The 24,898-nt window shown below is 47.8% G+C and overlaps 1 protein-coding gene across 1 annotated transcript in view; it reads right to left on the reverse strand.

The window, feature by feature from the left end:
* The window catches only part of ARHGAP45 (Rho GTPase activating protein 45), a 290,624-nt gene that overhangs the window by 117,360 nt on the left and 148,366 nt on the right, over positions 1-24,898 (reverse strand). The window contains exons 3-11 of the mRNA XM_073685385.1: positions 18,658-18,801; positions 18,486-18,570; positions 18,304-18,376; positions 17,935-18,007; positions 17,456-17,593; positions 14,454-14,518; positions 10,617-10,727; positions 10,423-10,503; positions 10,164-10,331 (exon numbers count right to left, since the gene is read on the reverse strand). Coding sequence (XP_073541486.1) covers positions 10,164-10,331; positions 10,423-10,503; positions 10,617-10,727; positions 14,454-14,518; positions 17,456-17,593; positions 17,935-18,007; positions 18,304-18,376; positions 18,486-18,570; positions 18,658-18,801 — 938 coding nt within the window. The remainder of the gene's footprint in view (positions 1-10,163; positions 10,332-10,422; positions 10,504-10,616; positions 10,728-14,453; positions 14,519-17,455; positions 17,594-17,934; positions 18,008-18,303; positions 18,377-18,485; positions 18,571-18,657; positions 18,802-24,898) is intronic.

Consider the following 24,898-nt stretch of genomic DNA (forward strand, 5'->3'; position numbering starts at 1 on the left):
TGTTCACAGGTACCACAGGACCGAAAAGGGTGCATGGATGGACTTCTACACACTTCATACAAACACCTCCACCCTTCCACCTCAGACCACCAGAGGGAGCCCCGTTAGGGATATATATATGGAGGGTGGAGCCAGGCAGCTCAGTTAGTTGTTCAGAGAGTGTGCTGACGCTAGGAGATCAGTGAAGACGCAGCACACTGGCTGCTGTGCTTAGGCGAGCCAAGGCCTACAGCACGAGTTGAAGCCTGAGGGGCCCCGAGTGTGGCCGGAGGCAAGAGGCAGAGGAGTTGAGGAGGCAGAGGAGCATCATAGGCTCACCCCGAGTATACAAACCGGAAACCGGGTCTGAGCCTACAGGGTCACTTTATACCCAGTAGGGATCACCGGCATACCAGGAGGACTACAAGTCCCTGGCCGACCTGAAGCTAGACCCACACAGGACCAGGAACCACGAAGGCCCTGGCGCCCAGGTATAGTGGTTGACAGAAAAAGGTCCTACTACCAAGCGACAGGAGAAGGAACAGTACGACACAAAAGCTAGGCCCAGTTGCAGGCTGGCCAGGAGCTTAGAGAGAGGGAGATACGGATCAGGAAGCCTTATACCCGCTCACTGGGGAGAAGTCCTGAAGTGCACCCTTCCTACCGAGTACCCTGGAGCGTACCTGACATCCGCACCAGTAAAGATATTGAAGTGAATCCCCTGTCTCTGTCAGTTACTCCTGCTGCGCCATTCCTCCTGCACCACAAGTCCCAGCATCACCACCCACTGTCAAACTCTACACTGCCCTGAGGCCCACTCCACCTGTGGGGAGCTGTTCCATCCTAGCTGCCTATCAACTGCCTCAGAGGTCTGCAGCAGCGCTGGTACAAATTACCAGAAACCACAGGTGACGTCACGATCAAACTACAAATCCCATATAAACGATCCCCTTTTTGTTGATCGCCCTGGGCCACGGACCGGGCCAGCCACAGTGACATATTCCCCCCAGCATCCATAGGCACGGACACCGAGTACCCCACTGCACTGGGGGTGCGTCATCTTCTAGCGTCACGAACAGGATTTCGTGCCCGTTGCCACCGGGTACTGTGTGCCGTAATTGAACTGTGTTTTTACTGTGGTGAACATCGCCGCCATTACCGCGTCGCCGCGCGGGAAGAAGAGAGGCGTAACTGCGGGAATCAGAGAGGCGTGACCATAGGAAGCGCGCGAAGCTCAAGCCCCGCCTCGCACTCTGACGCAGCACCAGGAAGCGTCAGGTCCTGGAAGGAGACCGTCGTCTGCGGAGCTGCGGCCTACCGATTAAAGAAACAGGAGGTAGGCTACGGTTCACTAGGGGGGGCGCAACCATGGCCGATGACCAGCGAGACGCCGGAGCACCGGATAACGCTCCTGATGCTCAACTTGCGCCCGGTGCTGCTCAGGCCAGAGCGGCCGCCCCACCAGCAGGGGTCGTGACTCCGTTAATACCCATGGCCCTGCCGTATATCCCTGGAGCAAAATGGCTTCCCCAGTATGATGGCAAACCAGACACCCTATCTGGATTCAAGAGAAAGATATGCGGTGTATTGGACATGTATTCAATGACTGGTAAGCAGAGAGCCGCTGTTGTGCTGGGACAATTGACTGGTGCCGCAAAGTGGGAAGTTGAAACCTGGCCAGCAGCAGACCAGGAATCAGTATCCATTATCTTTAAGAGACTGCAAACTGTCTTTGAAAACCAGCCAGCATACAAGATGAGAATAAAATGCTGACAGAACAATTCATCCGGGGGTTGAGGTCCCAGGAGGAGAGCAGAACCGTACGGTGGTGGGCCTTAGATCATCCAAATGTCACCTTTGACACCCTGAAGGACATGGCTATTAAGGGCCTTCAGCCCCTGGAAACATCAGGGACTGTTATCCAGAGTTACCAGGGTGGGGCCACCCCAGTGCCCGCAGCACCCACTGCTCCTTCATTAACGGCTGAAACAAAGATGCAAACAGTGCCCCCTAGCGAGCTGGACAGCCTGCGCTCTGAAGTGCGTCAGCTAAGTAAAACCCTGGCCACTGTCCTGAGCACCCTGCAGCTACAGACGGAGCCCGAGCTGGAAGGAAGGATCCTACTCGCCGACAGTCCTGAGGACATTCCCTGGATGAGGAGAAGGAGGACAACGCCACCCCGTGGGAGGACCAACGACCAACGTCGCCCTGCAGGAGATTTCATCTGCTACCGTTGCCACAATGCAGGCCACACTGCGCTGAACTGTCCTTTAACTGGCCACCCCTGGGGCCGAGGGCCGACACACAGGAGGAACTCAACCAAGCCCATCAAGCTGGTACGACCGGTTCGTAGGAGGAAGGCCTTTCCTGTCCATCGTGCTGGATGGCATAGCAACACCTGCGTTACTGGACACTGGCTCACAGGTAACCATCATACCTGATGTCCTCTACAAAAGGTACTGGTCCATAGATGAACTCCACCCGCCAGCCCCGAACCTCTCTGTGTATGCCTCTAACGGCCTTCCTCTTAACCTAGTAGGGGTTAAGGACGTGACAGTGAAGGTGGAGAGAGTGGAACTAAAGGACGAAGGACTAATTGTTATAGAATCTAACCCTGGTGATACCAATCCGTATATGATACTTGGTACAAATATTGTTGGTAACTGTTTGGGAGAAGTGTTGTTTTTACTTCAACAGATTGCTGACACTGCCGAACCAGGGCAAAGGAAGGTGCTCCAGAGAGAAATTCGAGCCCTCCTGTACCAGCAACAGGTAAAATTAACAGGTGGTGAGATTGGTAATGTACGGGTGACAGACCCGATACCCATTGTGATTCCCCCAATGAGTGAAATGCTGATTTGGTGTAGGGAAGCAATAGGTCTCAAGGGACAGAACTACCAGGCAGTAGTGGAGCCCATTAGCTCAGAGCACAGACCTACACTCTTAACTGCTAGAGGGGTAGTTGATGTACGCAATGGGAGGGTACCCATACGTCTCCTAAATTGTGGGGAGGAGGAAGTTAAATTGCCAAGATACGCCACTGTTGCCAGATTGCATACTGTGAATGATGATGCCATACACACAGTGAAATCCTTGACCCCACCAGATACAGTGAAGGACAATGGCTCCGAAACTCAGTTGGAGGATTGGTGTCAACAGCTCCATGTTGGGACTGATGCCACTCCTGTCCATCAAAAACACGGTGTTTACAGAGTGGTTCAGGAATATGAACAAATGTTTAATAAGCACCCACTTGATTTTGGAAGGGTTAAGGGGGTACAACACCACATACCCAATGGTAACAATCCACCCATTAAAGAGCGTTACAGACCCGTACCACCAGCACATTACCAAAAAGCCAAGGAAATGTTGCATGACATGAAAAAGGCAGGGGTAGTAAGGGATAGCTGTAGTCCCTGGGCAGCTCCCCTGGTCCTGGTCAGAAAGAAGGACGGTAGCATGAGGATGTGTGTAGATTATAGACAAATGAATCGAATAACACATACTGTAAAGATGCATACCCTTTCCCCGTATAGAGAAATCCCTGGCTGCATTAAAATCTGCCAATTACTTCTCTACATTGGATCTCACTAGAGGGTACTGGCAAGTCTCTGTTGCTGAGGAAGACCGGGAGAAGACAGCCTTCACCACCCCGATGGGACTGTGAGAATTCAACAGCATGCCGTTTGGGCTCTGCAATGCACCCGAAACATTCCAGAGGTTGATGGAGTGTTGCTTGGGACACCGGAACTTTGAGACAGTGCTGCTGTATCTCGATGACGTTATCGTGTACTCGAGGACATATGAAGACCATCTGAAGCACCTGGCGGAGGTATTTGAAGCATTGTCCCGGTATGGGATGAAACTAAAACCTTCTAAATGCCACTTGCTCAAGCAGAAAGTTCAGTACCTGGGACACGTAGTCAGCTCAGAGGGAGTAGCGCCAGACACGAAGAAGGTCACTGCCATCCAGAAGTGGCCTGAACCGAGAAGCATCAAAGAGGTACGGCAATTCCTGGGACTCGTCGGGTACTACAGGAGGTTCATAAAGGACTATACCAAAAAGATAGCACCTCTACAAGACCTCCTGGTAGGACAGTCCAAAAGAGGAAAGAGTCCCCCATTCCAGTGGGGCAAAGAACAGGCTGAATACTTTGTAAAAATGAACGAAGTCCTAACTGGTGAAGAAATCCTGGCTTACCCTGACTACAGCCAGCCTTTTCTGCTGTACACCGATGCCAGCAACGAGGGACTGGGAGCTGTGTTGTCCCAGAAGCAAAATGGCAGAGAAAAGGTAATTGCGTATGCCAGTAGGAAGCTTCGCCCTACTGAGAGGAACCCAGAGAATTACAGTTCCTTCAAGCTGGAGTTCCTGGCCTTGGTCTGGGCTATCACTGAAAGGTTCAAGCATTACCTAGCCTCAACGAAATTCACAGCCTTTACTGACAATAATCCCTTGACACACCGGGAGACAGCCAGGTTGGGAGCTATGGAACAGCGTTGGGTGGCCAGACTGTAGAATTATCAGTTCACAATCAAGTACCGGGCAGGTCACAAGAATACCAATGCTGATGCCTTGTCAAGGATGCCCACCAGTCAGACACAGAGGATGAAGTGGATGATCTTGAAGAAATTGAACTACCTACTTTCCACAGAAATGGAATGGTCCACGAGCAGCACGCCTCCAGAAGATGTCATGGTAGGACGCCAAACCCTCTACCTAATCACAGCTGGAAGGAGACCCAAGACAGTGACCCGGTTGTCAGCCTCATCAAAAGACTGATAACCCAAGAAGGTTCTCACCTGGAGAAGGATGCTCCTCCACAAGCCAAAAACCTGTGGAATGAGAGAAGCCGGCTGTTCATGTACAGAGAGAAGCTGTGCAGAACGTATGTCAACCCCAAGACCCATGAAATGGTGTGGCAGATTGTTGTACCCAGGACGGATATCCAGATGGAGGCCTACCACGACCAACAAGGTCACTTTGGCTGGAAGAAGCTGAAAACCCTGCTGAAGGACCGGTTCTATTGGGTTGGAATGCGGAGCTCCATAGAGAGGTGGTGCCGGAATTGTGGGCCCTGTAGCCTCAGAAGGAAAGACTACGGCAGCCAGAAAGCACCCTTGCAGTCCATAAAAACAACCCAGCCCCTGGAGATTGTCGCTCTGGATCACGTCAAGCTGTCACCCAGCAGGTCAGGCTATTCCTATGCACTGACCATGGTGGATCATTATTCCTGGTTCCTGGTGGTAGCCCCTGTCAAGGATCTGACAGCAGAAACTGCAGCAAGAACGTTCCAAGCATACTTCTGCAGGCCCCATGGATACCCAGACAAAGTGCTGACGGATCAAGGCCCTGCCTTTAAAGCCAAGCTGTTTAAAGAATTCTGTCATCTGTATGGGTGCAAGAAGATCCGCACTACGCCGTATCACCCTCAGACCAATGGTTTGTGTGAGAAAATGAACAACATTGTCATCGACCTGCTGAAAACCTTACCCTTGGAAGAAAGGAACCAGTGGCCAGACAAACTACCTGACCTGGTAGATCTGTACAATCACATACCTGTGAGTTCTACTAATTGTACTCCAGCGTACCTCATGAGAGCAAGACCCGGAAAGTTGCCCATGGACCTGGAACTCGGAGTGGTAGAACCTAAAGCAGATATGTCCAGTGAAGACTGGGATACAAATCGGCAAGAGCAGTACAGGAGAGTACAGGCCTGTGTCGAAGACAGTCTAAACAGAGTAAGGGAAAAACAAGAACAGTACAATAAACATGCACCAGCAGAACCCTTGGCACCTGGAGAAATAGTGCTGAAGCGGAAAAGGAGAAGTCACAAGCTCGATGACCAGTGGGAAAGAGAGCCCTACACTGTGTTAAACTCCAGATTTGACCACAGTAAAACCTGCCTGATCAGTAAAGATGGAGGTAAGACAACCGCAACAGTCTCAAGAGACCACTTGAAGGTGTGCCCAGGTCTCCTGAAGACAACGGAGGAAGAAGTACCTCCTATAGCACCGGAAGAACCCAAGGAAGAAGTGCTTCACACAGTTCTAATAGATTTCCCTGCGGACTGGCCTCAACTTGATGGAGCAGTTATAATACCGGTGATACACTTCTATCAACAACCAGAAGAATCTGTAAGCGTCCTGGAAGAGCCTGCTCAGGAACAGGAAGAGTCCCCAGTAAGAGGAGAAGCACCATTTGAAGCAGAGCCTGCAGGCCCAGTGGACAGTGCACTTGCCAGTCCCATAGAGAGATTAAGGCAGTTTTACAATCTACCAGCACATATACCTGCTAGATTAACAGAAAGTGCATGCACAGACACTAGTAACACCCCAGTGCTACGAAGGTCCACACACAGAACACAAGGACAAATCCCTGCCAGGTTTAGGGAATAAGCACAAAGTGCCTACATTATCAATAGTTACCCAGTGGGTATTGCATATTGTTTATTATGTAAACTGAAAATATATGTGCATTTAGTTACCCGTCAGGGTATAAAGACCTGTAGGCTGAGGACTGTGAGCAGCCAAAAACTGTTCCTGTAAATAGTTGCACTCATCAAAAGTGTCCCCCTTTATTTGACCACAGAACAAAAACCCGTTTGGCGTGGCCGAAGACGTGGTCCAGCACCTAGATCACCTATGCCCTGCAGCCACGCCCAGGGCCTACGTTGAGGGTTTTCAGGAGGGTCCCTCATGTTCTTTCATCGGTGAAATGGACACCAGGTTACGGGACTTACTGTAACTTTATTAATGTTATTATACTTGTAATTGTTATTATAATTACTGTCAGTCCAGGAGTACTGAATTGTACTAGGGGGGAATGTGGCACCCTGCTGTTCACAGGTACCACAGGACCCAAAAGGGTGCATGGACGAACTTCTCCACAAGAGGCCCACACTTCATACAAACACCTCCACCCTTCCACCTCAGACCACCAGAGGGAGCCCCTTTGGAGAGATATATATGGAGGTTGGAGCCAGGCAGCTCAGTTAGTTGTTCAGAGAGTGTGCTGACGCTAGGAGATCAGTGAAGATGCAGCCTGCTGGCTGCTGTGCTTAGGCGAGCCAAGGCCTACAGCACGAGTTGAAGCCTGAGGGGCCCCGAGTGTGGCCGGAGGCAAGAAGCAGAGGAGTTGAGGGGGCAGAGGAGCATCATAGACTCACCCCGAGTATACAAAACGGACACCGGGTCCGCGCCTACAGGGTCCCTTTATAACCAGTAGGCATACCAGGAGGACTACAGGTCCCTGGCCGACCTGAAGCTAGACCCACACAGGACCAGGAACCACGAAGGCCCCGGCGCCCAGGGATAGTGGTTGCCAGAAAAAGGTCCTACTACCAAGCGACAGGAGAAGGAACAGTACAACACAAAAGCTAGGCCCAGTTGCAGGCTGGCCAGGAGCTTACAGAGAGGGAGATAAGGATCAGGAGGCCTTATACCCGCTCACTGGGGAGAAGTCCTGAAGTGCTCCCTTCCTACCGAGTACCCTGAACCGTACCTGACATCCGCACTAGTAAAGGTATTGAAGCGAATCCCCTGTCTCTGTCAGTTACTCCTGCTGCGCCATCCCAACTGCACTACAAGCCCCAGCATCACCACCCACCATCAAACTCTACACTGCCCTGAGGCCCGCTCCACCTGTGGGGAGCTGTTCCATCCTAACTGCCTATCAACTGCCTCAGAGGTCTGCAGCAGCTCTGCTACAAATTACCAGAAACCACAAGTGGTGTCACGCTCAAATTACAAATCCCATATAAACGATCCCCTTTTTGTTGACCACCCTGGGCCACGGACCGGGCCAGCCACTGTGACATATTCCCCCCCAGCATCCAAAGGCCCGGACACTAAGTAGCCAATTGCCCTGGGGGCACGTCAATAGCAGGAAAGATCAGCGGGCCTGTGAGTAGCTGAACCCACGACTGGGAAGGCTCTGCACCCGTCAGGCTCTGAGCGGCCCGGCGCGGCCGTTGCCCCCGGAAACCATTGTTGTGTTTACCCGGCTGCGAATTGGAGGACTTTCTATGTTACCTGTGAGTTGCTGAATAAAAGCTGCTTATGATGGACTTGCTTGGGTCACTGCCTCAGTTACTGCACTGTGTGAACACCGCCGCCTTACAGAGGCTATAGGGGCATCATACTGTGTGTATGAAGCTGTGAGGGGCTGTTGGTGCATCATTCTGTGTGTGGGGGGCTGTGGGTACATCATATTGTGTTTAGGGGAGCTGCTGATCAAGGTACATCTATATTTACCACTCCTGATATTTTTTTATTCGCTAAACCTGTGTAAATGTTAGTATAGTGTGGCTGTGTTAATATATTCATCGATCACCGTATGCCCTGGTTTCCAGTGCCGTTCCAGTCCTCTTCAGTGTTACATGACGGCTCGTCAGACTGGCCACATCACACAGCGCTCTGTGTGTGAGCCCAAAGAAGCATTTACAATGTAAACCTATGAAGCGTCAGAATGACACTCAATACTTCCATTGCAAAATCGAGTTCAGGCTCCACACAGAGCGCAATGTGACTTGGCTGGTGGGATTCACAGTGACATGAAGAGGACCTCTGCAGTGCTGGAAACCGAGGAAGACGGCGATCGGTGAGTATATTAACACACTCACGCTACACTAACAATTACACAGGTTTAGGGAATTAAAAAAATGACGGGAGTGCTGTTTCACCGTCTACCAATATTAAGGTGTCCCCGATTATTAAAATATTAATTCACTGTCAAATCCAATTGGAGCAATATATTAAAATATAACTTTTACTGTGTACATGTTAAAATATACAGTCACATAACAAAACAAAAGAAAATAATCTCTCACAGGGTCAAATAAGGGTCAGGGTCAAATAATTAGACAATAAATACAGCAACTGATTTACTGCTAAATTCTATCAAGCAGTTAGATCGTAGTAGATACAAAAGTGGGACTATAATTAGATCTAAATAATAAGCAGCTCTAGCTAGATTATCAGGGTCAATAGACCCCAAATTCTATATTGTTGTTAGTACCCTGCTTAGATAGAAGCAGCTGCCATTATATCAATACAACCACTCATCTTAGTGGTTATCGCCAACCTATTTGCGTATCAGTGACCACGGTTTATGGACACTAGGCCAAAACACAGCCACTCATCTTCGAGGCTATGTTTTAGATTTTCCGCTGCAAGGGACCACTAATTTGGTGGGCACTAAGAATATTGAACACCAGGGTCTAATATCTATTGCATAAAATAGGCCACAAGTTGTCAAAGCACAACCACTCATCTTGGTGGTTATGTTGAGCACCTCCCTAACTATAAGTGACCACTAGTTGTAGTGGGCCCTATTAGTGCTATACACTGGTGTCAATATACCAACATAAGTGCCCTGGAGCTGAGTCCAAACACAGATTTAGGGAATAAAAAATATAATGGGAGTGCTGCTTTAAGGGCTTGCTCACACTTGCGATGAAATCGGAAGAATGCAATCAGATAAAAAATCGGATTGCACTCAACCCAATGTTACTCTATGGCGCGGCTCACATCTGAGATTATTTTCTCATGCTGATTCGAGAATCGGATCGCATGCACCCATACAAGTCTATGGGTGCGTGTGATACATTGCGCTGCACGGATATCACCCTAGTGATTCCCTTGGACACCGGCAATGGAGGAGATGGAGAAATTACTTTCTCCATCTCCTCCGGACCTGTGCTGTGATCCTCTGATGCGAGACACGGAGCACTGACACTCGGATCACACTCGCAGCAGAGCAGGAGCCGAGTGTCATTAGCATATCGCATCCAGTGCTCTCGCATACGCTAATGTGACTCCGGCCTTAGACTGAATAACAGGAGCAGTATGATTTATAAACTGTATAAAAAACACTAGATTATAGAATTTTGATTAGTTGCCACAGGTAAGAATACATGTTACAATAAGCCCTATTGTAACATATATTAACAGTAGCTGCTGCTCAACATACTAATTTCTGCTCAATATTAAGTAATAAAAATTAATATAAAACAATAATATGCAGAATTATGTTTGGCCTGTTAATTTGGCCTGTTTGGCCTTCCATAACAGTCAGGGTCTCTCATATGCCCCTTGAGAAAATGAATTGCCCACTCCTGCTATATATGTTTCAAGGGACTGGCTTCATGGGATTGCTTTTGCTCCTTTCATGCCATAATTACCCTGTTCTTTGCTTCTTCCTCAGCCCTCCTTTTCTTGTCGATGGACTTGGCTCCGCTGTGACTTTGCTCCTCTTCAGCACGTGCTGCGTTGTACTGGGCTTTCTCATGCTCTTCACTGCGCTGCATGTATGTCTGCTTCGCTTTCCGCAGGTTGCTTTCTGCATCTAACTGAGAAGAGTTAACGAAAAAATCAGAAGTTGTGAAGTGCTTGACATAGAGAGTACACAGTAAAAGATGGATTATATCTGTCTGTCCACACCAGTTTGCGCTGGGCTCTCTGCCACTGCTCTTTCAGCTCTTTTCTACGTTTCTCATGTTCCAAACGCCGCATGTTCACTGGCTTTGTAGAGAGTAGAATATTTTCAGGATTAATAATCATATATAATTTATATTGGTGTTTATCATTAATAAATGTCGTTGTTTTAAAGGTGACAAAATACTTAAACGATATACCTGCAGAAACGTTTGCTGCTGCAGTGTCAATGCTGTGTGCAGAACTGCGTGAGCATAGTCCTGGTCTTGCTCCAGCGCTACAGAGTAGATGGACTGGAAAGGCATGTATGGCTGAGAAGGAAAACAGAAATAGGTAACACAAAGGCAACCACTTTGCACATTTGTTTTCAAGATTATTGTGTTGTCACAAGTTCACAATACTATAGTAGACACTGCTGCTTAATTAAGGTTTTAGTTAATTTTATGGTCAAATACTTGTAACATCCATTTTTCTTCCTAATAAATGGTGTATGATTACAACAGACTTGACTCTTTCAGATTTCTACCAGTTATATAAAATGGCTATCCTCTAGCTATCCTCAAACCTGTAAGATTAATTTGCTGAATATATCCCAATAGCTGCAGAATTGACAATCAATTAGTGAACTTTCAGATCAGGTAATTCAGTTTGTGGAATGCTAAACAAATGTCCTGTTGTAATATCTCTTAAGGCTATGTGCACACCATGCAGAAATGCTCCGGATTTTTCCTGAGCGTTTCTGCATCTCCCTGGCAGAAAAAACGCATGGGGATTGTACATGCGGATTGTACATGCGGATTGTACATGCGGATTGTACATGCGGATTGTACATGCGGATTGTACATGCGTTTTCCTGCCAGGGACATGCGGATGTGAAGCGTTCTTCACATGCATTTCCGCATGCTGGTTGTCAAGCGCTTTCCAAGAGATTTTAGCATCACTTGGAAAGTGCTTGACAACTTGGTCACACTATATAAATCCATGCAAACAGTATGGATTTATATACTGTGACCGTAAAGAATGGTAAAAAATAAAAAATAAATCTATACTTACTTTCCGCTGGCCCCCGGAGTCTTGATTCGATGCGTCTCGGCTTGCCGGCAGCTCGCGGTACACTGATGGACCTGCCGACGTCGTTGTTGCGTGACCCGTCACATGAGTAAATGATGTCAGCGCAGGTCCTTCAGTCCACTGCGATCTGCCGGCAAGCGAAGAAAAGCACACTGGGAGCCATCCGAAGGTAAATATAATATTTATTTTTTATTTATTTAATTCTCTTTTTTACAGGTTCTATGGTACCCAGGTCCGGAGGGGAGTCTCCTCTTCTCCAAACCCGGGTACCATCCTCACATTGAAACGCGTGGAATCCGCATGTACAGATGCAGTGATGCGGAATCCATGCACTCCAATGAAAGCCAATGGCGGCGAAAAAGCAGCGCTTCCCCAAAATAATTGGTAGTGCTGTGGATTTTTCCGCAGTGATAATCCGCAGCAGAAATTTCTGCAGCATGTGCAAAGCACATGCGGATTATCATTGGGGAACATGGCAGGCCTTCTACCATGCGTTTTTTAAGCGTTTATGCAGCGGAATTGCCGCTGCGGAAACGCTTAAAAAACGCATCGTGGGCACACAGCCTAAATGTTGTGCTCATCTCAGTAATTCATTTCTAAACCTGCCTGAAGAAGGAGCCCGTGTGCTCTGAATGCTGCAAACATAATTCTTCTGGTTAGCCAATAAAGGTATCACTCATAGAATACTTCTGTCACTTTTGGGCATAGAAGTATTTACATCGATTTTCGTGGCTAACACGGTACGACTATATAATTCATACTCACCGCTGCGGCCGCGCTGTCACCTCCCTGTCGCCCTGTCTCCTGCTCCTGTGCATGCTGCACTGTGTCCCCGGCGGCATGCCTAATGCGCACACACAGGCTCCCCTCCTCTTAAAGGTGCAACATGGCTGGGAGGAATTTAGTATAAATGTCACCTTCCCACGTAAGGAGGTGCCAAAGCAACATTGAGTCATTAGTAAGTGAAGTGTACTACTAGTGAGTTGTTAGGTCCCCGAGTCCTTGTGTGACTAGATCCTGAACCCAAATCCCTGGTCCATGTGTGGCCAGGGCCTGAACTCGAATCCCAGGTCCGTGTGTGGCTAGTGTTTGAACCCGAATCACTGGTCCGTGTGTGGCCAGGGCATGAACATGTTCCCCTGGTCCGTGTGTGGCCAGGGCCTGAACCCGCTGCCCTGGTCCGTGTGTGGCCAGGGCCTGAACCCGCTCCCCTGGTCCGTGTGTGGCCAGGGCCTGAACCCACTCCCCTGGTCCGTGTGTGGCCAGGGCCTGAACCCGCTCCCCTGGTCCGTGTGTGGCCAGGGCCTGAACCCGCTCCCCTGGTCCGTGTGTGGCCAGGGCCTGAATCCGCTCCCCTTGTCCGTGTGTGACCAGGGCCTGAATCCACTCCCCTGGTCCGTGTGTGGCCAGTGCTTGAACGTCTAGTCCATATGTCCGGACTGCTAAAACCAGTCTCCGAATCCAGTCCTGTTTGTGACTCCGTGTCAGTATCGCTCTGCCTGATTCAGAAACTGCGTAGTCTGAACGGAGCCCGAGTCCAAGTCCGTGTCTGTGTGCGTGACCCTTGGGGTCAGCAGCTGCAGCACCGGGGACTGCCTAGGAGTGGTACCTGGCGGTCACCTGAAGCTCAAGCCTGACTCCACCGTCAGGAGCTCCAGTGAACACCAGGTAGCCGCTTACCTATGCCCCTCCAAGGTAATCCCTGCTCTGTGGCACAGTGGGTCCATGAACCACGTGCGCCATCTGCATGCGTGACAACCGCATCCAGCTTCAAGCACTTCCTTTGACAGGTAGTATTATCCTATCTCCAGTTTGCCATACCTAATTTTATCTCTCCACCCCCAAGGCCAGTATAAGTACATCCAGATCTGCTCTTCTGTGCGGGGTTATTCTCAAAACTTACCATCTGGAGACCGGTTCTTCATAGCTGTCTGCTAGATCTGGTGCTAATGCACCAAGCTGGCAGAAAGTCACATGCCACACATCATGGGCCCGCGAGCAACATGTGTCTCCTGAGCCACAGGTTGGGGACACATGCTATATATAGTAACAGACTACAAATAAATCCTTTTCTTGCATCCATTGTGAAGCAGTGACCGGGATCGTATACAAGGGACGTTATATATCCCCCAGAATGTGTACAGAGACCTATTAAATCCATTGGAGTGCATTGCAGTCACAAACTCACCTGCGGCTGCAATGAAGGAATGATGGTGAGCATTGACCTGGTCAGGCTATCTGGTTAAGGCAGATTAGTAAAACCCGGCAGGGCCTTCATTTCTTGGGGGAGGCTACAGGAAGGCAGTGGGGCGGCCTCCTCCCTCCAACATGGGTTTTCCAGTGGCTCTTGCCACAGGTCCTTTAAAAACCCTGCACTAAGGGTTAGTGTTGTTCAGTGTTGGGACCTGCTAGGAGCATAGCAGGAAAGCTCGGCGGGCCTGTGAGCAGCTGAACCCACGCCTGGGAAGGCTCTGCACCCGTCAGGCTCTGAGCGGCCCGGTGCTGCCGTTGCCCACGGCAACTGTTGTTTAAGGACTCATGTTAATCCGGCTGCGAACCGGAGGACTTTTCTGTTTATCCGTGAGTTGCTGAATAAAGCTGTTTATGTTGAACTTGCTTGGGTCACTGCCTCAGTTACTGCACGGTGTGAACACCGCCACCTTACACCATTCTCTTTTCACTCTGTTCCCTACTTGTTCATAAGGTTCTGAATGCATGTTAGCAAAGAAGTAAGAGACCTCCTTACTTCCGTCTCTGTCTAGCAATATATGGCTGAAGCTCCTTCCAGAAAACTGAGAAGGATTTGATACAACTTGAAAAAGCAAAACATACTAATATGTGGAGAAACTATCGAAGTCATAAAGTGATTACTTCCCACCAATGTTTTCTTATGAGATGTTTTGTCACTAGGCAACATGCATAAAACCTTTATACATAAAACTGTTCTGTACACTGTAATATTTTACCTCTTGAGTCAGGGCACTTTTTGATGTGTTCACTAATTTCTGGAGGCCCTTGGCATATTCCATCTCTGGAGAAGACAAGAGACATACAAAGTTGGAGTTTTCAGAAAACGTAAAGACAAGTAAAGATGACAAGCCAGCTGTAGGAATTAAAATTTATAGGGTGACCTGAGGAGTCCCCAGTGTCTATATAGATGAAAAATTGGACAAATGGCTCCACAAAATGATATGACTTGGCAGAGTGCATGTAAGACAGCCATTTAGACTACAATTACATGGAGGAATTTTTTAAACTGGTAAAAGCTGACATTTATTTCTGTCAAAATCTCCAGCAGAGGTCTGAGGCTAATCTTTGGATTTATGCAGTTTGACCTAACATTGGTCTGCTCACAGATCAGCCCTATTCAATGGGGCTAATTTGTGTGTGCTATCTAGTGTGATTTCTGACTAGAATTTCGATAGAAACAGCTTTAAGAAATGACACGTTATTTATTGAAGCAGTTTCAAATCTGTGGTGAAAAAATATTAATAACTATACGGTAACAAAGGCATCTTGAAGACCGAGAATACAGAAATAGCATTTCAGGAGTATAAAGACATAAGTAAGAAATGTACAAAAGAAATCAAGCTAGCAAAATTATCTACAGAGAGCGACATTAAAATAAATCCCACATTTTTTTATAAATACATCAATGCCAAAAAGAAAAAAACAGATGGTATCTGCCCCTTAAAAGACTATAATAACAAGATAATTGTAGAGGACAAAGAAAAGGCGGAGATATTAAACAGACACTTTTCATCCATGTTCACCAACAAACCATCTGTCCCAGGGATATTTCAACAGGGCAAAAACCACCACCTGATATAACTAGTTTAGCACAAAAAGAAGTACGCCCGCATCTGAGCAAATTAAACATTGACAAATCCCCCAGCACAGATGGTATTCACCCACGGATGCTGAGGGAATTGAGCTCAGTAATTGACAGACCGCTGAATCTCATATTCTTAGACTCTCTTGTAACAGGGGTGGTGCCACATGATTGGAGGATAGCTGATGTGGTACCACTATTTAAGAAAGGTAAGAAGGTGGATCCAGGTAACTACCATCCAGTGAGTCTGACATCGGTAGTGTGCAAAGTCTTTGAGGGCATCATAAGAGATGGCCTGCAGAGTTATATTGCAGAAAATAATATACTAAATGATAATCAGCACAGATTCATGAAAAATAGGTCATGTCTAACCAACATGTTGGTGTTCTATGAGGAGGTAAGTGCAAATCTGGATGTTGGTAATGTGGCTGATGTGATTTATCTGGACTTTCCAAAGGCATTTGATATTGTACCACATAACAGCCTTATACTGAAGCTACAGAAGCAAGGACTTGGGGGAACTATATGTAGACGGGTAAGGAATTGGCTAAATGATAGGAAACAAAGAGTTGTCATAAATGGTACGTTCTCTAAATGAGATATATAAGAAAACAATTTTGGTGAGTCCCAAAAATAATTAAAATCCTCAATTTATTACAAAATAATTTAAAAGATCATACAGGTTGGGAATACATCTCAACGCTTTTCTGGCAAAAAGCCCTTATTCGTCTCAGTGAATAAGGGCTTTTTGCCAGAAACGCGTTGAGATGTATTCCCAACCTGTATGATCTTTTAAATTATTTTGTAATAAAATGAGAATTTACATTATTTTTGGGACTCACCAAAATTATTTTCTTATGTGAAGCCGTAAGTCACTGCTACTGGTTGGAGACCCACAACATTGTAAGACGGACTGAGTCTGCTTTTTTGTTTAAATGAGATATAGTCAGCTGTGGGGTGCAGCAGGGATTAGTGCTAGGACCAATTCATTTTAACCTCTTTATTAATAACCTTGGGGAGGGGATTGAGAGTAAAGTGCTGACGACACCAAACTATGTAGAATATTAAAATCTGATCTTGACATTACGATATTGCAGAACGATCTGGATAAGATGACTGAATGGGCAAACACTTAGCAGATGAGGTTTAATGTAGATAAATGTAGAGTAATGCACTTAGGACGGAGTAATCCTATTGCTGCATTCATATTAAATGGGAGTATACTTGGGACTACAGAACAGGAGAAGGATTTGGGTATTCTGGTTACGAGTAAGCTGTGCAGCAGTACTCAATGTCAAGCAGCAGCCGCAAAACAAACAAGATTTTAAGATGTATAAAAAGAGAAATAAAATCCCGCGATGCCAGTGTACTGTTGCCCCTTTATAAATCACTGGTGAGGCCACATCTGGAATATGGGATCCAGTTTGAGCTCCACATTTTGAAAAGGATATTCAGAAGTTAGAGTCAGTTCAAAGGCGGACAACTAGATTATTACAAGGGATGGAAGGCCTCTCATATGATGAGAGGTTGAAAAAGTTGGGCTTGTTTAGCTTCGAAAAATGACGCCTCAGTGGGGATCTCATTTACATGTATAAATATGTGTGGTCAGTACAAAGGTCTAGTCCATGACTTATTCCTTCCAAAGACCATACTAAGGACCAGGGGGCACTCATTACGGGTGGAAGAAAGGCAATTCCGACACCTAAACAGGAAAGGGTTCTTTACAGTCAGAGCAGTCAGACTGTGGAACTCCCTACCACAAGAGGTAGTAATGCCAGGCACTATAACAGCGTTCAAAAAAGGGCTGGATGATTTCCTCGATACAGGTAACATTGTGGGCTACAATTAAATTAGACAAAATGTACAATTGGGGAAGGAAGGTTGAACTTGATGGACCTAGGTGTTTATTCAACCTGTTACTATGATTGCTGGGACGCAGTTTGCTAGCATTTAGATATGGCGTTTTTCTGCCATGTTTTTGCTAAAGGCTACTCTATTAGTAATTAATGTTTATCTGATAAAAAACAGAATTTGGTTTTATTAGAGAACATACTTATTTAAAAAATAATTGAAAAAAAGATTAAGGAAATTGATTAAAAAAATGAACTGAAAAAAATATGTCTATTTAAAACTTACCCAAAATCGTTCTTTTCTCTATGTAGCTTGTCAGATCCTTCATATATTTTGCTAAATTTTTTGCATAGACAAAAGCAGCCCGTACGCCTCCATCACTCCTCTGCAGGATTACATCCACATCATCACCAGAAGGGCTTCCTAAATTCATATAAATGCAATAACCAGTAGCATTACACAGTCATGTGTTCATGGATGTAAAGAATGTCCCTGTGATGCCAATAGTTTGTTGGGAAAAAGAGCATATATGAAAGGATATTCCCAAATCTGTAATTTTTCTCAAGGTGTTCATAGCATAAGAAACATGGTGAATTTGATTTTGATCACATAAATGTTTTACTGTTAGTAAATGCTACCATTATGGTGTTTCCCAATAAATGGGACTCCATGTTTAGTCCCACAGGTTAAAGTTAACAATCAAAACATATATGACTATTTTTATGACTCGCAATAAGAAAAATATTCCCAATGTGTTTTCTCACCAGTGTCCACATACTCCGCACTGGAGAGTGCACTTTCGCTACCAGACAGACCGCCATATAAACTTTCCATGGACTGTTGGAAGAAAAAAAAGCTTGAATGTTTACAATAGTAGCAAAATATATGTACATACTGTTAGAAACAAAGAGAAAATGTATATGATAAAGAACGTTTAGGTGACCGAGGGATTTAAGGAATACAAAGAGGAATAGCCCAGAGGAATGCTCAGGTTCTACAGTTGGTACCACATAGGGTATATTTTTGTTTAAGCAACATATAGCATTTAGATAAACCTGTACGGTCAACAGTGGCGCTAAAGTGGCTAGCTAGACAATAATTGTTGTAGTATCTACTAGGGGACAATGTCTCACCTGGCTTTGGTCCCCGGGTGGTAGCGATAACAATGTGCTGCTGTCCACTTCCCCCATAAGAAATTCTGAGATTCTGAGAACAGAAAGGAAAAATGTACACAGCGATTACAATGAAATTGCCGATTTGCTGAGCCCAAAAAAAATAATCAATTTCCTAAAATATTGTCATTGTCACTACTCACGTGCTGCTGAAGCAAACAGCCATGCTCTCCAGGGCCTTCTCAAAATCTCGTTTCTCATTTTCAATACTTGCTTCATAGTGAAAACCTGAGTTATCCAAAAACCAAAGATAAATAAGCAAAATGTTGGTATGATACATATCAGACATACCGGTCGAATTTGACCATTACTGACCTTTAACTTTGGAGATGAGAGTCCCAGCTGCAGTCAAAGTTTCCACAGTATTGAGCAGGGGATATTTGTTGATCACTTGGCGGAGGAGTCTTAATGCTTCTCCAAGACATTCATGTGTCAATGGGCGACGGGTCTCTTTGACCTCTGTGGATCACAAAAGAGCAAAAAAAAATTGTATGCGCAGCAAAATAGACATAATAATAACTAAGATAGGTTCAAAAGATATGAGGGAATAGCTACAGATGAGTGATGATAACGATACAATGACACTTATGTAATCACAATAAATTATACAAATGCATTATAGGTGCTATACACCATGCTGTCCATATGTAAATATCATCCAGTCACAGTCATTCTATTGGTGCAACTTGTGCGGCCCAACTGGGGCCTGAGAGGGTGCCATTTCCAGCTACAAAGCAGGTGGAATTGTGCACTATTGTAACATACCTGGCGGCGTCCTTGCATAGTGGTCCATCTCCCACTGTGCAAGAGCGCGCACTTGATCTCCAATCCAGAATGTCTCTCTGGCTTCCCTCCATGCTGTCTGTTTGATTCTGTTTCTGCTGCTTAAGGGCGGCGCCCGATCACTTCCTGCTTTTTGTACCTGCTGCAGGCACACCCCTTGTGCGTCCTCAGCCTATTGCTGTCTGTCACCTGGTATTTAAACCAGCTGCTCCAATTAACCCATGCCTGAGCATTGTGTTTCATTCAGTGTGCTCTTTCACTCTGAATGTGCCAGGTCCCTTTCTGTGTTTGCTTGCTTGCCTTTCTTGTAGGCTGTATTTCCAGTCCTGTCTGAACACGCTCCTTGCCTGTTCGTTCCGCCTTCTAGGGGCCGCATACCTAGACCCGCTCCTGTATCTTGTCTGTCCTGTCTGAACACGCTCCTAGCCTGTTCCTCCCGCCTTCTAGGGGCTGCATACCTAGACCCGCTCCTGTATCTTGCTACTGTGTCTGTTCTTGTCTGTATACTCTTCTAGCCTGTTTTCTGTGTTTCTCTATGTCCGTACCTTTCCTTTTTCTGCAGAGTCTGAACTCGTACCTAACTCCTGCTCGTTGTCACTGTACTTTCGTTTGTGATTTTGTGGTCCACTCGCTACTTCACTGCAAGTAGCCTGTGGGTATCTGGTTCTGCCTTTCCCTTCCTGCCTGTTCCGTGTGTACAGAGCCCTGTCCCCCCTGCTCTGCCTTGCTCACCGCTCCGGCGGTTCTAGCCTGCTCTGCCTTGCTCACCGCTCCGGCGGTTCTAGCCTGCTCTGCCTTGCTCACCGCTCCGGCGGTTCTAGCCTGCTCTGCCTTGCTCACTGCTCCGGCTGTTCTAGCCTGCTCTGCCTTGCTCACCACTCCGGCGGTTCTAGCCTGCTCTGCCTTGCTCACCGCTCTGGCGGTTCTAGCCTGCTCTGCCTTTGCTCACCGCTCCGGTGGTTCTAGCCTGCTCTGCCTTTGCTCACCGCTCCGGCAGTTCTGGCCTGCTCTGACCCTTTGCTCACTGCTCCGGCAGTCTCGCTCCGCTCTGACCCTTTGCTCACTGCTCCGGCAGTCTCGCTCCGCTCTGACCCTTTGCTCACTGCTCCGGCAGTCTCGCTCCGCTCTGACCCTTTGCTCACTGCTCCAGCAGTCTCACTCCACTCTGACCCTTTGCTCACTGCTCCGGCAGTCTCGCTCCGCTCTGACCCTTTGCTCACTGCTCCGGCAGTCTCGCTCCGCTCTGACCCTTTGCTCACTGCTCCGGCAGTCTCGCTCAGCTCTGACCCTTTGCTCACCACTCCAGGTGGCCTTGTTCTGCTCTACTCTTGCTCACTGCTCCAGGCGGCCTTGTCCTGCTCTACTCTTGCTCACTGCTCCAGGCGGCCTTGTCCTGCTCTACTCTTGCTCACCGCTCCAGGCGGCCTTGTCCTGCTCTACTCTTGCTCACCGCTCCAGGCGGCCTTGTCCTGCTCTACTCTTGCTCACCGCTCCAGGTGGCCTTGTCCTGCTCTACTCTTGCTCACCGCTCCAGGTGGCCTTGTCCTGCTCTACTCTTGCTCACCGCTCCAGGCGGCCTTGTCCTGCTCTACTCTTGCTCACCTCTCTGGGCGGTCTCACTCCGCTGTGTTTGTCCGCCACATCTGTGGTTCTGTTCCTGAGTCCCAGTGTGTACTGGGTCCTATCCCGCCTGTGTTCCAACCTGCTAGTGCCTCCCTGTCTGCACTCTAGCCGTGCTTGCCTGTACCCCCCTGCCTGCATACCCGCCTGCCTGCCTGCATACCAGTCGTGCCTGCCTATACCCACCAGTCTGTGTGCCAGCCTAACCTGTCTGTTCCTGTATTCCCCTGTGTGGGTCAACAGCTGTGTCCGGGGTCTGTCCTGGAGTAGCACCTGGTCCCTCTGCTCGGTTCCTCCTTAGTGCACTGGCGTCGTATGCCGTCGTGCGACCCTGGTCGGATCGGGTGAATACCTAGTTACGCCCCTCCAGGCATTCACTCTCCGGCACGGTCCAGTGGAATCACACGCACACGCCGCTCAGCCCGGGCGTGTGCATTACAACTATGAGGAGCTATTTTACTGTTCTTGCACAGGGGCCTGTTCTGTCTGTCCGCTCCTGATGACCATGGCATAAGATTGGACTCCTTCAGCACAAAAGCAGCTCTTTGTGGCAGCTCTCCAGACTTGCAAAAATTGGGTATCCTGAGTGGGGGGGGGGAGTACCATAATATTGCCCTTATGCCCTCATAAAGATACAATGTAGGACAGTGGCATCCTATTCTGTCTTTTGAAACTCATTTTCACATAAATTTAATAGTAATGCACTTGATAAAACAGCATAGCTGTAGTAAAGTACCATTCAAAACGCTGAAAGTACTGTGTCTTACAGAGGAAGTATGTTAAGAACTGTCTGGAATATATCACAATATGTATGAACAGGTTTTAACTGAGCAGCATCAGAGAACACAAATCCTATGCACAGTGGGGAAAATAAGTATTTGATACACTGCCTATTTTGGAAGTTTTCCCACCTACAAAAAATGGAGAGGTCTGTAATTTTTAACGTAGGTACACTTCAACTGTGAGAGACAGAATTTAAAAAAAATACAGAAAATCACATTGTATGATTTTAAAATAATTAATTAGCATTTTATTGCTTGAAATAAGTATTTGATCACCTACCAACCAGCAAGAATTCTGGCTCTCACAGACCTGTTAGTTTTTCTTTAAGAAGCCCTCCTACTCTACACTCATTACCTGTATTAATTGCAGTTGTTTGAACTCGTTACCTGTATAAAAGACACCTGTCCACACAATCAATCACACTCCAACCTCTCCACCATGGCCAAGACCAAAGAGCTGTCTAAGGACACCAGGTACAAAATTGTAGCCCTGCACAAGGCTAGGATGGACTACAGGACAATAGGAAGCAGCTTGGTGAGAAGGCAACAACTGTTGGCACAATTATTAGAAAATAGAAAAAACACAAGATGACTCTCAATCTTCCTCTGTGTGGGGCTCCATACAAGATCTCACCTCGTGGGGTAAGGATGATTCTGAGAAAGGTCAGGAATCAGCACAGAACTACATGGGAGGACCTGGTCAATGACCTGAAGAGGGCTGGGACCACAGGCTCAAATATTATCGTTAGTAACACACTATGTCATCATGGATTAAAATCCTGCAGGACAGGCAAGGACCCCCTGCTCACGCGAGCACATGTCCAGGCCGGTTTGAAGTTCGCCATTGACCATCTGGATGATCCAGAGGAGGCATGGGAGAAGGTCATGTTGTCAGAGGAGACCAAAATAGAACTTTTTTGTATCAACTCCACTCGCCATGTTTGGAGGAAGAAGAAGAATGAGTACAACCCCAAGAACACCATCCCAACCAAGAAGCATGTTGGGAGAAACATCATACTTTGGGGGTGCTTTTCTGCAAAGGCGACTGGATGACTGCACCGTATTGAAGGGAGGATTCATGTATCGCAAGATTTTGGCCAACAACCTTCTTCCCTCAATAAGAAAATTGAAGATGGGTCGTGACTGGGTCTACCAGCGTGACAAGGACTCGAAACACACAGCCAGGGCAACTAATTAGTGGCTATGTAAGAGGCATTTCAAGATCCTGGCGTGGCCTAGCCAGTAGTGTTGAGCCACCCCCGTAGTGTTCGAGTTCGGTTCGGTTCGTCGAACACCCGTGTGTTCGCCGAACTGTTCGTCGAACTGTTCGTCGAACACCTTCGAACACCGTTAAAACCAATGGCAGGCAAACAAAAACACATAGAAACACATAGAAAACACCTTCAAAGGTGTCCAAAAGCTGACAAACTGCTCAGAAGACACAACTAACACATGGAAAAGTGACAAGTACATATAGTCATGCGAAAAGAAAAGAGGTGGAGGAGTAAAAGGAGGGGGAGACACAGATATAGGCATGTCATGCCCTTCTAAAATCCAAAAAGTGAGAAGCCGAGACGGCCAGTCCGCTCCTGCCCGTGCCACCTCCGTGTCGCCGGGTTTGTGCCAGAGCCGCGGTGAACCCTGACGGCCAGCCCCCCTCTCCCAATACTGGTGCCTGTCCGCTGGTGGGTCGAGAGAGCCCCCCTGTGGTGGAGGCAGCTCTAAGCTTTTTAATTTAAATTGTCCCTCTAATTTAAATGAATACACTTTAAATCCATTTACAAGGATCTATTGGAGGGCAAGTCTCATGCCAGCAGCCGCGTAATTCCAGCTCCAGTAGCGTCCACTAAAGCTGCTGCAGTTAAAAAGCTTTTATAAGGATCGAGCTCGGCTGTCCACCGCAAGGCATCCTAGTGCCAGTCCCAGCCCCTATGCCTTGGGGTGCCTCCTGATGCTCTTCACTAAGTATCCCGTGGTCCCGAAGCATTTCCTTTGAAAAAATTAAGTGTCCAAACTACAGGTGGTGTAGCTTGCTTAACAGCCGGGATAATCCGCTGACTAGCAGACACTGCTACTAGGCACAAAGTATTTCCTGGGCTAGATGCAGTTAAAAATTTGTAAGTAGATACTCTCGTTGGATGCTGAGAAAGCATTCCATAGAGTCTCCTGGCACGCCATATATGATTCTCTTAAAAAGCTTGGGGTAGGGGTCTAGGGGACCCTTTTATAGCCAAAATAACGGCCCTGTATCACAATACGTCACCTAGGCTGAAGATAAATGGAACTGTAGCACCGAGGGCTCGGTTGCTACAGACGTATTGCACCTCACCCAGAGGTGTGATATCTCACTCTCAGATAAGGATGGAGTGTGGATCAGGACCCGACACCTGCATGCATTACACCACATTGCCGTGGGGCAGGGCGACCAATATGCCCCTGAGATGGGCACGACAGTCCCTGTCCCTGGCTGGAGTGGGGGGAGGGAACACTGAGGAAGGGGAACCCTGCAGTGCAGGAGCAGGGAGGAAGCAGTTCCTGGGTGCATTGAGAAGGGAGTATAAAAGGTGGGCACCATCTTAGTTCAGTGCAGAGAAGTCTGAGCAGAAGTGGCAGGGAGCAGGGGCTCTGCATGAGCTCTGCTCCGGAGGCGGGCCTAGTAACAGAGGCCCAGGCCTGCAAGAGGGAGAAGGAAGGAAGAGGAGCGGAGAAGGCTCCAGGAACGAGGAATGAAGGGATCCCAGGGGTGCGGACGGGCGAGTCGCCACCGCACGCCCGAATCCACCTGCGTGGAGGGGTCAGGCCAAAGGGGGAGACCGGTCCCCGAACTAGTGGAGGCAGGAAACGACCCTCAGCTAGAAACCGGAGGCTCTGACATTTTATGTGGCGCAGCCCCTTGCTCCACCCGCTAGGAAGGCACCACATAGGGTCAGGGAAACTGGCGCCAAGTTTACCAAGAGGAGGCCCGAGGCAGCCGGACAGAAGTGTTGGTAAGAAAGGCCAGACAAAGGACACACAAAGGGGGTCCTGTGAAGCGCTCCAAAGTTATCTGGGAGTTGTCTGAGCCCCTCACCTGGTGAGCACAGTACGACGTGGGCAGCCGTTACCTGCAGACGTGGTCTGGATAATAAGAACTGTGAGTAAAGGCCCTGAACTGCATCACTGACTCCGTGTCGTTACTGCTGCTGCCCTGCACCATCACCCCCATCCTCCGCATACACTGCCCTGAGGCTATACTCCTCCCGTGGGGAGTTATGCTACGCCCTGCTGCACCCACAACACCAGCCTTAGCGGTCTGCCCTGTAGCGGCGGTTCACTCTGACCGCAATCCACGGGTGGCGTAGTCAGACATTTAAACATCAAAACCACATAAA

The sequence above is a fragment of the Phyllobates terribilis genome, unplaced genomic scaffold (assembly GCF_046119375.1).
Source record: "Phyllobates terribilis strain yellow unplaced genomic scaffold, ASM4611937v1 Scaffold_1__5_contigs__length_1240528914, whole genome shotgun sequence".
Taxonomy (NCBI): domain Eukaryota; kingdom Metazoa; phylum Chordata; class Amphibia; order Anura; family Dendrobatidae; genus Phyllobates; species Phyllobates terribilis.